Source organism: Corvus hawaiiensis, chromosome 24, assembly GCF_020740725.1.
Source record: "Corvus hawaiiensis isolate bCorHaw1 chromosome 24, bCorHaw1.pri.cur, whole genome shotgun sequence".
Classification (NCBI taxonomy): Eukaryota; Metazoa; Chordata; class Aves; order Passeriformes; family Corvidae; genus Corvus; species Corvus hawaiiensis.
The window spans coordinates 1,938,741-1,952,318 of NC_063236.1; the positions used below are offsets into that span (position 1 = coordinate 1,938,741).

General features: G+C 60.3%; 1 protein-coding gene and 1 long non-coding RNA gene across 2 annotated transcripts; both read right to left on the reverse strand.

Annotated features, from left to right (window-relative positions):
- Window positions 1-293: 293 nt before the first annotated feature.
- Window positions 294-7,996, reverse strand: POU6F1 (POU class 6 homeobox 1). Its single transcript, XM_048328326.1, is given in 15 exon segments — window positions 294-740; window positions 1,452-1,653; window positions 1,981-2,104; window positions 2,766-2,864; window positions 2,867-2,917; window positions 2,919-3,014; window positions 3,166-3,240; window positions 3,242-3,292; window positions 3,795-3,892; window positions 3,895-3,996; window positions 5,404-5,548; window positions 5,550-5,603; window positions 5,605-5,631; window positions 6,285-6,377; window positions 7,937-7,996. Coding segments are annotated over 15 exon segments (1,623 nt in total). The 3' UTR covers window positions 294-394.
- Window positions 4,091-5,387, reverse strand: LOC125337962. The gene is made up of 3 exons (XR_007208160.1): window positions 5,198-5,387; window positions 4,766-4,797; window positions 4,091-4,689 (listed from the first exon to the last, which is right to left on the reverse strand). It is a non-coding gene; the product is annotated as an uncharacterized LOC125337962 (long non-coding RNA).
- Window positions 7,997-13,578: the final 5,582 nt, after the last annotated feature.

Consider the following 13,578-nt stretch of genomic DNA (forward strand, 5'->3'; position numbering starts at 1 on the left):
GCTACAGGGGTGGTGGACACAGGTACGGGGGCGGTGGCAGAGGGACAGAACCAGTGGCCAAAGTGCTGATGGCAGGAGGCCGGGGGGACACAGGAGAGCTCCCAGTGCTCCCAGTCTTGGCCACATGGGAGGTGCTGAAGGGCAGCGTGGGGGTGGACACAGGTGAGGGCCTGGACACAGGTGGCAGAGGGACAGAACCAGTGGCCAAAGTGCTGATGGCAGGGGGCCGGGGGGACACAGGAGGGCTCCCGGTGCTCCCAGCTCGGGGCACGGGGGGAGATGCTGACGGGTGGACACAGCTACGGGCGTGGGTGGCGGTGAGGGACAGAACCAGCGGCCAAAGCGCTGACGGCAGCGGGCCGGGGGCCGCCCGGGGCGTTGCCAGCACCCCAGCTCAGGGCACGTGGAAGACGTTGAGCTTGCTGGTGTTCTTGAGGGTCTGGCGGCGGTTGCAGAACCAGACGCGCACGACCTCGCGCTCGTAGCGCAGCTCCTGCGCGATGCGCGTGATCTCGGCGCCCGTGGGCAGCGCGTTGCGCTCGAAGTGCGCGTTCAGGGCCTCGAGCGCCTGCGGGGTGAAGGATGTGCGGCGCTTCCGCTTCTTGCCCGGCTCGCCCCCCACGAACTCCAGCAGGTGCTGCTGCCCCTCGCGCTGCCGCTGCTCTGCCTCGCGCAGCCACTTCTCCAGCACCGGCTTCAGCTTCTGCGCGCTCTTGGGCGTGATGTCCAGCTTCTCGAACCTGCGGGGACAGGGGACACTCAGGGAGACACTCAGGGGGATGTCTTGGGGGTGATGTTCAGCTTCTTAAACCTGAAGGGACACAGGGGACATGGGAGACCCTCAGGGATGGGAGACAGGGGGACAGCAGGATGGGATTGGGGGTGTGACAGTGAGGGGGGAGCAATGCCCAGCACCCTCCTTTGCCCAATTTTCCTCCTTTTCTCCAGTTCCCTCTTCCTCCACCTCTCCCCCCTTTCCCAGCTTTCCATTTCCCCGTTTTCCTCCCATTCTCTGCTTTTCCTCCTTCCCCACAATTTCCTTCCTCCTCTCCAATTTTCCTCTCCTCCTGTTTTCCTGCCTTTCTCCAATACTCCTTTCCCCAATTTTCCTTCCCCTTTCCTCCCCCCATGCCCAACCTGGCCCCTGTCACCGCTTGTACCTGGCTGTGTCCCCTTACCTGCAGATGGCCCCACACCTGTCCCCCAGGTGACATCACCTGCAGACGGCCCCACACCTGTCCCCCAGGTGACATCACCTGCAGATGGCCCCACACCTGTCCCCCAGGTGACATTACCTGCAGATAACCCCATACCTGTCCCCCAGGTGACATTACCTGCAGATGGCCCCACACCTGTCCCCCAGGTGACATTACCTGCAGATAACCCCATACCTGTCCCCCAGGTGACATCACCTGCAGATAACCCCATACCTGTCCCCCAGGTGACATTACCTGCAGATGGCCGACTGGCTGTAGGCAGGGCCCTCGGTGGCCGTCAGGGCCTGCCCCACCTGGGTCTGGGTCAGCCCCAGCGAGAGGCGCCGCAGTTTGAAGTTCTTGGCGAATTCCCGGATTTCCTCCAGGTTTGATCCCAATCCTCCTCGGCGCTGGGTGGGGCGGGGGTTCTGGGGTGGGACACGGGGGCTGTGAACCCCTTCATCCCTCTGCCCAGGGACCCCAGTCCCTGATATCCCTCTCCCAGTGATCCCAGTCCCCGTTATCCCTTTTCCAGGGGAGCCCAGTCCCTGTTATCCCTTTTCCCAAGGACCTCAGGCACCGTGTTCCCTCTTCCCAGTGGTTCCCCGACACTGTTAACCCCAGAACACCTCAGACCTTGTTATCCCTCTTCCCAGTTCCCATTTTCCCTCTGCCCAGGGATCCCAGACCCCCATCATCCCTCTTTCCACAGGACCCCAGTCCCTGCTATTCCCACGGGACCCCACAGCCCATTATCCCTCTCCCAGTGCTCCCAGTGACTCACTGGACACCAGCTGGCTCACGGTGGGGGTCTCGGAGCACGTGATGGGCACTGGGGATGGCGACACCTTGGCCACGGGCGCAGGGCTCGTCCCCACCCCGGCTGGGGCCGGCTGGATGGGCTGGACCTGGGGTGGGGGGGACCCGGGGGTGACCTGGGGGGAACTGGCAGCTCCGCTCCCCGTGGGGCACGGCCCACTGGGACAGCTGGTGGCACCAGGAGGGCCACGGCGTGGCCACGGGACAGGAGGGGGCACAGCCTGGGGGTGCTCCTGGCGTCCAAAGCCCCATGGCCAGGACCCAAAGGGGCTCATGTGCCCCCACAGCCACACAGGTGGGTCCCAAGGTGCTCACGGGCTCCTAAATCCACCTGTCTGGGTCCCAGAGCCATGTGGCCGCAGCCCAGAGGTGCTCAGGGGGTCCCACAGCCACATCCCGGCAGTGCTCGTGTCCCCCCAGAACAGCATGGCCAGGTCCCAGAGGGGCTCACGTTCTCCCCAGAACAACGGGGTCGTGTCCCAGGAATGGTCCGTGGTATCCCAAAGCCACCTGGCCACGTCCCAAAGGCGCTTCTGTCTCCCCCAAGGCCGCGTGGCCTGGTCCCAAAGGTACTCAGAGGGTCCCAAAGCTGCAGGGGGGTCCCAAAGCCGCTCCCTGCTCCCAAAGCCCCTTTGGGGACACTGCCGCCCTTCGGCCACACTGCCCTGGCCCCCCGGCCGTGACCCACCTCGGTGGGGGGTGGGGGGGGTGGCCTGGGGGGCTCAGAGGGTCTCAGGGGTGGGGGCTCACCTCGCTCTTGACGGGGGGGCTCAGCGGGCCCATTTTTCTTGCCGGGGGGCCGGTGCGGGGGGGGCGGTGGCCAGCGTGGCCCCCGCGGTCAGCGTGGGCCCTGTGGCCAGCGTGGCGATGACCTGGCCCTGCGCGTTGAGCAGCAGCTGCGGCCGTCACCGGCGTCACCTGCAGGCTGGGGGGGGCCGGCGTGGGGGCGGCCGCGGCCACCCCGGGGGGGGCCACGACCCACGGCAGGGTCCCGATCACCTGGGGGGGGGACACGGTGCTGGGGGACCCGAAAACGCCCACCCAGTGGGGGGGGGAGGGAGGGGAGTGGGGACACGACACCGGGAGCATCCAGGACCCCCTCCCCAGGTGACACAACCCCGTGGGGGGGACAGGGGACCCCCCGCGGTACCTGGCCCTGGGCGTTGGTCAGGAGCTGCCCTGGGATCCCCTGGACGCTGGGGAGGGGGTTGGCGATCACGGGGGGGGGCACTGAGGGACCCCAGGAGCTGCGGCTGCGCCCCCAGAGCTGCCGTGAGCTGTGGGATGGAAACGGGGTCAGAGCTGGGGCAATGGGGGCCACCGGGACCCCCCCGGATCGTCCCCCCCAGCCCGTGGCCACCAGAGTCCCAGGGGGTCCCCTAAATCTATAAATCCATCCCCTGGGAGCTGCCCAAAGCAGAGCTGCTGCAGCTCATCGCGACGGGGAAACTGAGGCAGGGATTGTGCCCCGAGAAACTGAGGCTGGAATCCTGCCCGGGGAAAACTGAAACTGGGATCCTGCACTGGGGAAACCGAGGCTGGGATCCTGCACAGGGAAACTGAGGCAGGGATCCCACCTGGGAAACAGGCTGGGGTCTTGTCCTGGGAAACCGAGGCGGGGATCCTGTCCAGGGACACTGAGGTCAGAATCTCACGTGTGGAACTGAGAGTGGGATCCTGCCTGGGGAAACTGAGGCCGGGACGTGGCCCTGGAATTCCCGGGGCTCCCCGTGGCCCCGCGACCGCTGGATCCCGGGATGGGGTGGGCTCGGTCCTTACTATGCCGGGGTTAAAGGCCAGTCCGGTGATCTGGGGCTGCACGGACATCGGGGGCTGCACGGACATCGGGGGGGTCCTTTGGGGGGGTGGGCGCCGGGGGGGGCTGGGGCAGCAGCGGGGGCTGCCCCGGGGGCAGCGGGGGCGGCCGCGGCGCCGGGACCCGCCGGGATGGCCGGGATGGCGGGGCTGAGCACGGCAGCGGCTGCGGAGAGACGGAGACACCGTCAGTGGGGTGGCACCGGGGGCACCGCGCCCGCGTCCCCCCCCCCGCCCCGCCTGTCCCCTCCCATCACCGGGCCGGGGCCTCACCTGACCCCGGTGCTGCTGCAGCACAGAGTGGGGGGCACCTGGGGGAACCCAAAATCTGCCCGGACACACCTGGGACAGGTCCAGGGTCCGTAAGAACCCCACATGTTGGGGTCGATCCCCCCCCCACCTGCTGCAGGGGGTGCCACACCTGGAGCCCCAAATGTTTCACCTTTCATACTCCGATTCCCCAAATTCAAGGCCAATTCAGACCCCTGCAGGTGAAGACCACCTGGACTGGGGCTGAGCTGGGGGAAGATGAATTAGGGAGGGGGACAAAGGGAGCCCCAAGGTCACCTGTTTCAGCCAGGTACCACACCGGGGCCTCCAAATCTGCACCTTTTAGTCTCAAATCTCCCAAATTCAAGCCCATTTCAGAACACTCCTGCAGCAGGTGCTGCATCTGGAATCCTAAATCTGTAATTTTTATACTGAAAGCCTCACAGTGAAGCCCAACGGGCTGGGTTTGGGCTGAGGACGAGCTGGGGAGGGGGCAAAGGGGAGCTCCAGCATCCCCTGCTGCAGCAGGTGCCACACCTGGAGCCCCAAATCTGCACCGGGTCCCACACCTGGAACCCCAAATCTGCACCTGGTGCCACATCTGGAGCCCCAAATCTGCACATGGTGCCACACCTGGAGCCCCAAATCTGCACCAGGTCCCACACCTGGAACCCCAAATCTGCACCGGGTGCCACACCTGGAGCCCAAATCTGCACCTGGTGCCACACCTGGAGCCCCAAATCTGCACCTGGTGCCACATCTGGAGACCCCAAATCTGCACCAGGTCCCACACCTGGAGCCCCAAATCTGCACCTGGTGCCACATCTGGAGACCCCCAAATCTGCACCAGGTCCCACACCTGGAACCCCAAATCTACACCAGGTGCCACATCTGGAAACCCAAATCTGCACCTGGTGCCACACCTGAGCCCCAAAACTGCACCGGGTGCCACACCTGGAACCTCAAATCTACGCCTTTTATTCTCAAATCCCCCAAATTCAAGTCATTTCAGACCCCTCCTGCAGCCACACGGGAGCCCCAAATCTACACCAGGCAGCACACCTGGAACCCAAATCTACACCAGGTCGGTACCACACCTGGAGTCCCAAATCTACACCAGGTACCACACCTGGAGTCCCAAATCGCCACCTTTTATTCTCAAATCCCCCAAACTCAAGCCCATTTCAGACCCTTCCTGGAGCCCCAAATCTGCACCTTTTTCACTCAAACTCCCCGGCCCGGAGCCCGTTTCCCGCTCCCAGGTGTGCGGGCGGGCGGGGCAGGCGCGGTTACCTGCGGTTACCTGTGAGATTGGCTACGGGCGGTTTGAAAATCGCCCCCGCAGGTGCCGCCGGCGTCAGTCCCGGGAGCGCGGCGAGCGTTGCTGTGGGAATTGTCACCAGGGCCAGCGCCTGCTGGCCTGTCACCTGACCTGCAATACTGATTGGGGATAAGAAGAGGTTGAGTAACTGTCCCTGCCGGAACCATTACTCCTGTCACACCATGTGGCTAAGCTTTCCTGAGCCAACACCTGCGGAGATAAATGAGATTTGAAAGAGAAACACAAATCAACGCCCTGCTCAGCATCAGGGAAACCCCCACAGGGCCCCCCCACCCCGGCCTGGGACACCCCTCTGGGGTGGGGAGGGGGGCAAAGGGGGAGCTCCCCGGTGAATCCCTCTTGGGGGGGGGGGGGGGGGGCAAAGGGGGAGCCCCCCGAGCTGGTGAACCCCTGCGGGAAGGGGGGCCCAGGGGGGGCTCCCTGGTGAACATCTGAGGGGGGGGAAGGGCAAAGGGGGAGCCCCCCTCACCCGTGAACCCCACTCCGTGGGGAGATGGGGGGGGAGCTCTGTTGAGTGGAGGGCACTGGGAGGGGTGTGGAGATGCCTCTCTGGAGGGTATAAAGGGGGGTCCCCCTTATCCGCTGACCCCCGCTCTGTGGGGGGTGGGGGGCACTGAGGGGATCCCCTTTGCCTCGGGGTCCCCCCTTACACGGAACCCCTTCTCCATAGGGAGACGAGGGGCACCTGGGGGCCTCCCTTCCCCCCCCCCCCCCCCACCCCAGGTCTGTGGAGACCCCTCTGTGTGGGGGCACAAAAGCGGGTCCCCTTTACCTGGCCACCCCCTGTCCGCGGACACCTCCCCCGGGGCCCGCCCTCGCCCCCCGGCCCCGGGAGCAGTTACCTGTGGGGCGGCCTGCACGGCCAGGTGGGTCACGCCGGGCTGGCTCGGGCGTGGCTCGAGGGGACGGGGACGGGCGACGACGCTGCTTTGGCTTTACCTGGGGGAGAAACAGGTGGGGGTGAGGAGGGGGGCACCCGAACTCTGCACAGCCAGGGAGCGAACACCCTCCCACAGGTGTCCCTCAGGTGCGGGCCAGCGCGCGGGGAGGGGCAGTGCCTTGGGTCAGCCGTAGTGGGACCGGGGGCGGCGGCCATCCCCATCCCCCCGGGCGGGGCCTCCTCCTCCCCCCGGCAGGGGAGAGGGCGGGACAGGTGACACGTGCGGGTGGATTTGGGGCGCTGGCCAGAAACCAGCGAGGAAAAAAAGTGGGATCTCCCCAAAAAGTGCGTTCCCGGGGAGCGGGTGGGGGGTGGAGCTGCAGCGGGACCCCGGAGCAGCCCAGGTGACACAACCCAGACACCCCCTCCGCTGCCCGGGATGGAGCTGGGAACGATCCCGGGAAGGACGGACCCGGGGCACTGAAGGGAACGATCCCGGGAAGGACGGACCCGGGGCACTGAAGGGGAACGATCCCGGGAAGGACGACCCGGGGCACGGCCGGGAACGATCCCGGGAAGGACGGACCCGGGCACGGCCGGGAACCATCCCGGGAAGGGCGCACCCGGGACACTGAAGGGAACGATCCCGGGAAGGACGGGACCCAGGACACTGAAGGGAACGATCCCGGAAGGACGGACCCGGGGCACTGAAGGGAACCATCCCGGGAAGGGCGCACCCCGGGACACTGAAGGGAACGATCCGGGAAGGACGGACCCAGGACACTGAAGGGAACGATCCCGGAAGGACGGACCCGGGGCACTGAAGGGAACGATCCCGGGAAGGACGGACCCAGGACACTGAAGGGAACGATCCCGGGAAGGACGGACCCAGGACACTGAAGGGAACGATGCCGGGAAGGACGGACCCGGGGCACTGAAGGGAACGATCCCGGGAAGGACGGACCCGGGGCACTGAAGGGAACGATGTCCGGGAAGGACGGACCCGGGGCACGGCCGGGAACCATCCCGGGAAGGAGGGGAGGGGTCTCTCACCTGCCGCCTCCCCGCCGGACGAGCTCGGGGTGCTGGAGGGAGCGTCTTCCACACCTGGGGGGCCCCCCCTGTCCCGGGGACCCCCCCGCTCCCTCCCCGGCCGTTTTGGGGTCCCCATCCACCCCCACCTCCAGCACCCGGATGGTCTCATGGCCTGGACATGACAATGACCTGCAAACGGACCCCAAAGTCAATTCCGGGGATGTCACCCCGCGGCCGTGTCCCCCAGGGGCTCCCCCCGCCCCACGGGGGCCTGTTTTGGGGTGCAGAGCCCACCTGGGCCTGGAGGAAGAGGGACGGGTGGGGGGGTGGCAGCCCCCCCAAGACCTGAGCGCTTCGCTGTCAGCACCCCAACTCCAGGGGCACCCCCGGGTGAGACCTTGGGCTAGGTGAACCCCCACACCTGCAGCACCCCCAAACCTAGAGCATCCCCAAACCTACAGCAAAACCTCCACAGCTACAGCACCCCCTAAATAGAACCAGCATCCCCAAACCTACGGAACTCCGCACACCTGCAGCACCCCAGAGCCGGTGCCCCCAAACAGAGCCGTGCCCCCGTACCTGCAGGAGCATGGCCGGGACCGGGACGTTAATGGTGAATGACCCGAAGCCCGCTGCCATTGTCGCGGCCGGCGCTGCTCCGTCCCCCGCGCCCGGCCCGGGGAGGAGGGGACGGGTTCGTGCTGGGCTTTGAGCCAGATAAGGGACAAGGCCGTGAGGAGCAGCCCCTGCGGGGGCGGGATCGGGCTTCTTATCCCGTCGGGACTGGGCTTCTTATCGTCCCGGACAGGCTTTTTATCAGGCAGGTCCTGCCTTTCACAGCCGCAGCGCACCCCCAGACCCACCCCCGGAGCTGCTGGGACGTTCCCATTCCCGAGGGATGTTCCCGCTCCTGCTGGGGCAGGGCTGGCTCAGCCCCTCAGAGGGAGCCCATGAGCCCTCAGAGCCCCCGCAGTGCCCCCCAGACTCATTTCTGGGCCTCCCCCCGAGGGCTGGGGGTGACCCCGGTGTTACATCAGAGAGGGTAAAACTCCCCCCAGGAGGTTCCTGGGTGTTCACCCGACCCCAAAGGGGCATCGAGCCCCTGAACTTTGTGTTTCCCCTTTGACCAAGGCACATCCAAGTTACAACAACTCAGCCCTTCCTCCCTTCCTCCCTTCCTCCCTTCCTCCCTTCCTCCCTCCCTGCCTCCCTCCCTCCCTCCCTCCCTCCCTTCCTTCCTTCCTTCCTTCCTTCCTTCCTTCCTTCCTTCCTTCTTCCTTCCTTCCTTCCTTCCCTTCCTTCCTTCCTTCCTTCCTTCCTTCCTTCCTTCCTTCCTTCCTTCCTTCCTTCCTTCCTTCCTTCCTTCCTTCCTTCCTTCCTTCCTTCCTTCCTTCCTTCCTTCCTTCCTTCCTTCCTTCCCTTCCTTCCTTCCTTCCTTCCTTCCGAATTCCTTCCTTCCTTCCTTCCTTCCTTCCTTCCTTCCTTCCGAATTCCTTCCGAATTCCTTCCGAATTCCTTCCTTCCTTCCTTCCGAATTCCTTCCGAATTCCTTCCGAATTCCTTCCGAATTCCTTCCGAATTCCTTCCTTCCAAATTCCTTCCTTCCGAATTCCTTCCTTCCGTCCTTCCTTCCTTCCTTCCTTCCTTCCGAATTCCTTCCTTCCTTCCGAATTCCTTCCTTCCTTCCTTCCGAATTCCTTCCTTCCGAATTCCTTCCTTCCGAATTCCTTCCTTCCTTCCTTCCTTCCTTCCTTCCTTCCTTCCTTCCGAATTCCTCCTTCCTTCCGAATTCCTTCCTTCCGAATTCCTTCCGAATTCCTTCCTTCCGAATTCCTTCCTTCCTTCCGAATTCCTTCCTTCCTTCCTTCCGAATTCCTTCCTTCCGAATTCCTTCCTTCCTTCCTTCCTTCCTTCCTTCCTTCCTTCCTTCCTTCCTTCCTCCCTCCCTCCCTCCCTCCCTCCCTTCCTCCCTCCCTTTTCTCTTTTCCCTGTACATTTTCTTGTGTTATTTTTGTTCTTTCCATAGATGAGGCCAAACCCAAACAGCTCCAACCCTGCTCTCCATTGCAACTAAAATTGTTCTAAACCAAATCCTACACACCCATATGTTTATATTGATATATCTTTATATATTTATATGTTTATAAACACAGGTCATGCCGTGTCACTCTAATTCACCCCAAGAGTTCCATCAACAACACCTGCATTACCCTTGATTTGGGGTGGTTGGAATGTTTTATTCGTGCCAGGGCCAGGATCACTCTGAGAATCCAGAGGTTTCCCTATGGGATAACGGCACCTGAGGGTTGGACAAGGGACAAGAGACAGAAAGGTGACAGAAACCTCTGGCAGAAGGTCCTGCAGCTGGAGAGGTGCCTGATCTTCGCTGCTCCCCACCACTCCAATTCTCCTCTTGGTCTGACCTGGGCACATCAGACCCCCTGAGGTTTTCTGGGGTAACCCAGACCTTCGGGAGGTTTTCTCCCTGAGAAAGCCCAGCTGACCCTCAGGGAGGGTTAATGGGAGAAGAACACTGACCCTCAGAGGGTCAATCACTGCCTGGTCCTGACCCTCCTGAGAATCATGGCTGTTCCTCTGCAAGGCTCAGAACAAATCCAGCTCTTCCCCCAAACCCAGAGCAAATCCAACTTTCCCCTAAACCCAGAGCAAATCCAGCTCTTCCCTAAAACCCAGAGCAAATCCAGCTCTTCCCCTAAACCCAGAGTAAATCCAGCTCTTCCCAAACCCAGAGCAAATCCAACTTTCCCCCAAACCCAGAGCAAATCCAACTCTTCCCTAAATTCCCTGAGCTGGCCAGGCAATGCTGGGATCCCCTGGATGTGGGGCAGTGCTCAGCGAGGTCCAGCACTGGTGTTGGGGTTTCTGGTGTGACCCAGACCTGCTGTGAGGTCTCCTCTGGGACAAAGCCCAGCTGACCTTCAGGGAGGGTCCGTGGGGAGCAGGACACTGACCCTCAGGGGGTCACTGAGGGTGGTACTGCTGAGGGTCACTCAGTGGTCACTGTCCCCGGTGACCATGGTCATTTTTCTCCTCCCGCTCTGAGCTGGGCTCTGACAATTCCTGACCCCGCCAGGGTGGAATTGCAATTCCTGCAGAAGGACAGAAACCTGGCAGAGGGCAGGCGGTGCTGCCCACAGAGCAGCGGAAAAAGAGGGAAAATCAGAATTCCTGGAGTGAAAAGCTGAGATTTCCACAAGGTCCTTGGGCACTGGGGGGTGGTCTCACACTCCCCTTCCAACCCTCACCAGTGCCAGAGCCCCCGGGAGCTGGGGCTGACCAGTTTGGCCAGTCCCAAGTGGGGAGGGCACTGGGTTTACAGGGAAGGCTCCCAGATCATCCCAGGATTTGGGGTTTGCATTCATCACTCTGCCCTTCCACTTTCACAGGAGTCACCGATGCCAGCATTCCACCCTGGAGCCGCCAGAGCAGACAAGGAGTTGGGAATTGATGGACTTCTCCTGTTTTTTTAATAACTGCTCTGTCCTGGGCTGAGTTTTCCCTTTTTATGGGATCGGATCGAGCTGTGGGGACCAAAACCACTTTAAACTGTCCCAAAAGAACCTCCTGTGTTATCAATTTAATAATAACTGCTGATTTGTCTTGTGAGCAACTTGTTGGGCGACTAAATATGACTGGGATTATCCAAACCAGATTTATTTCGTGTGCTGCCAGTTTGATCTTTTTGCTGAGTTGATTTTGTCTTTTTTTTTTTTTTTTTACTGGAAAAGAAGAATGGTGTGGGAAAAGCTTTTATTCTTCCTTAAATGTACATTTATCTTATGTACAAATTTGTCTCAACGAACTGAAAATCAGGGAATTGAACCGAATGAAGCCTGGGAGTTGGTACGAGCATTAATGAACATTTGGAATCATCCAAATGAAGGGATTTGTATCAGTTCTGCCTCGGAGGGCTTCAGATTTGTGATGATTTGTTTGAATTTTTCAGGGCTTATGAACAGGGGAACGAAATAACCTTGACAAAACACGAGAAAAATGTCCCTGGGGCTGTCCCAGGGCAGGGGAGGGGACAGGACTGGGAAGGAACAGGGATGAAAAACAGGGAATTCTCTTCCCAGCTCCCACCCAACCCCTCCTGAACCATTTACAGACTGTGCCTCTGCGCTGGAAATGATTTAACTTCCCTAACAACTTTCCTAATTAATTGTTTTAATTAACTTCTCTAATTAATGGCTTTAATTAACCACAAGCAGCGCCACGTTCCACCGCAGCCGGCACTTAGCAAGGTTTGTCACCGGCTGCTATTTTGGGAACCCGGTTTGGGAAAATCGCTGAAACTTTTGAGTTTTGCTGAACCAACCTTGATCCTTCTCTCAATAAACAAAGCCTGGGAGAGGGAGATGTTTTTGCTGGAATTGACGTGAGGAATGCAGGATTTACAGAGCACAAGGACATTCTGCAGGAGCCAGAGATAAAGAAGAGACACAGGCAGTCCACGGCTGAACCGAAACTCTCTCTATCTGGGAAAAATGCAACAAAGAGACTGAGAGTGGGGACTAAACCAGCATGAGGAGAGAGAAATCAATAACCAATAGGGGACAGAACGCTAATTAATGCCAGTTCTGTAATTTATAGCCCATGGGCACGGATTTCTTCGTTCGCTAAAATGTAGAAATAGTGAAAAGTTTTGGAAGTGGGGGGCAGGGGAGTTTGGGGAGTGACTGAAGCAGCGCCGTTTTCTAGGACTAAAAATAGTGCTAGAGTTTGATTATCCTGCGTTTTTTGGCAGCAGGAGCAGGTGAGCCCATAGAAACCTGGAGTACCTTGGCAGCTGGGAGCTGTTATCCAGGACATGCTGGGTTATCCCAACCAGGGGTACTGAGGCTACACCGATGGGCCTCGGGGACGGGGCTGTCCTGGGCCATTCCCATCACCTAGGGCCTGGAAAAGGGCCAGGAATATTCCAGGGAAAAGGCACAGGAAGCTCCCTGAGGTGACCTGGATCCCTGACGAGCCAAATATTCCACAAGGAAACAGTTTGGGCATGTCTGGGTGGGAAAATGCCTTCCCAGCTGCCCACATCTGGTAGGGCTGGACCCACCGGAGTGCTGGGGTTCCCACCAGGTGTCCTGGGAGGGTCTGCGACTTTATTTGACCTCAGTGCGGAACAGGAGGCGCAGGGAAAGGGATGGATCCCAATGGTGAGTGGGGGAAAGGAGGGTTAAGTGAATTACCGAAGGGGCTGCACACAGCTTGGATTTGTCACATCTGCCGATCAGAAAAAGGGAGGACACAAAGGCTATTGATAAGGGGAAGCAGCCGTGACCGAAAGATCCCGCTTTGGACCCAGAAACCAGCTCAACCCAGCCCTGGGGTTTGAACTTGGGCCAGGGATTCAGGGAACAAGCACAAGGTGAAAGTTTAACCTGAGAAGACTCCCGACTTCATCTGAGGACTCCTTACTTCACCCCAGAGACTCCTGCACGAGCCCAACGCGGATGGAAACGACTTTGGGCTCATTAAGAGAGGAAAGGGGGGCTAGGCGGGGCTGGGTAATGAATATGCATAGGCTCGTGGGGGAGTTTAATGAATATGCAGCTCGTGACCCGATACAGACCGAGCCGAGGGGGGCATTTAGTGGGGCAATCCACACCCACGTGTGCCCCAGCGCTGGAATAAACACACCCACGGCACCGCTTTAACCCAGCAGAGGAGTCTTTTCCACGTATCAGGGGGCTGTGCATGGAATCCAACTCTCCCCTAAACCCAGAGCAAATCCAGCTCTTCCCCTAAACCAAAGCAAATCCAACTCATTCCCCAAACCCAGAGCAAATCCAACTCTTCCCCAAACCCAGAGCAAATCCAACTCTTCCCCTAAACCCAAAGCAAATCCAACTCTTCCCCAAACCCAGAGCAAATCCAACTCTTCCCCAAACCCAGAGCAAACCAGAGCAAATCAACTCTTCCCCAAACCCAGAGCAAATCCAACTCTTCCCCCAAACCCAGAGCAATCCAACTCTTCCCCAAACCCAGAGCAAATCCAGCTCTTCCCCCAAACCCAGAGTAAATCCAGCTCTTCCCAAACCTAGAGCAAATCCAGCTCTTCCCAAACCCAGAGTAAATCCAACTCTTCCCTAAACCCAGAGCAAATCCAGCTCTTCCCAAACCCAGAGTAAATCCAACTCTTCCCCCCAAACCCAGAGCAAATCCAGCTCTTCCCAAACCTAGAGCAAATCCAGCTC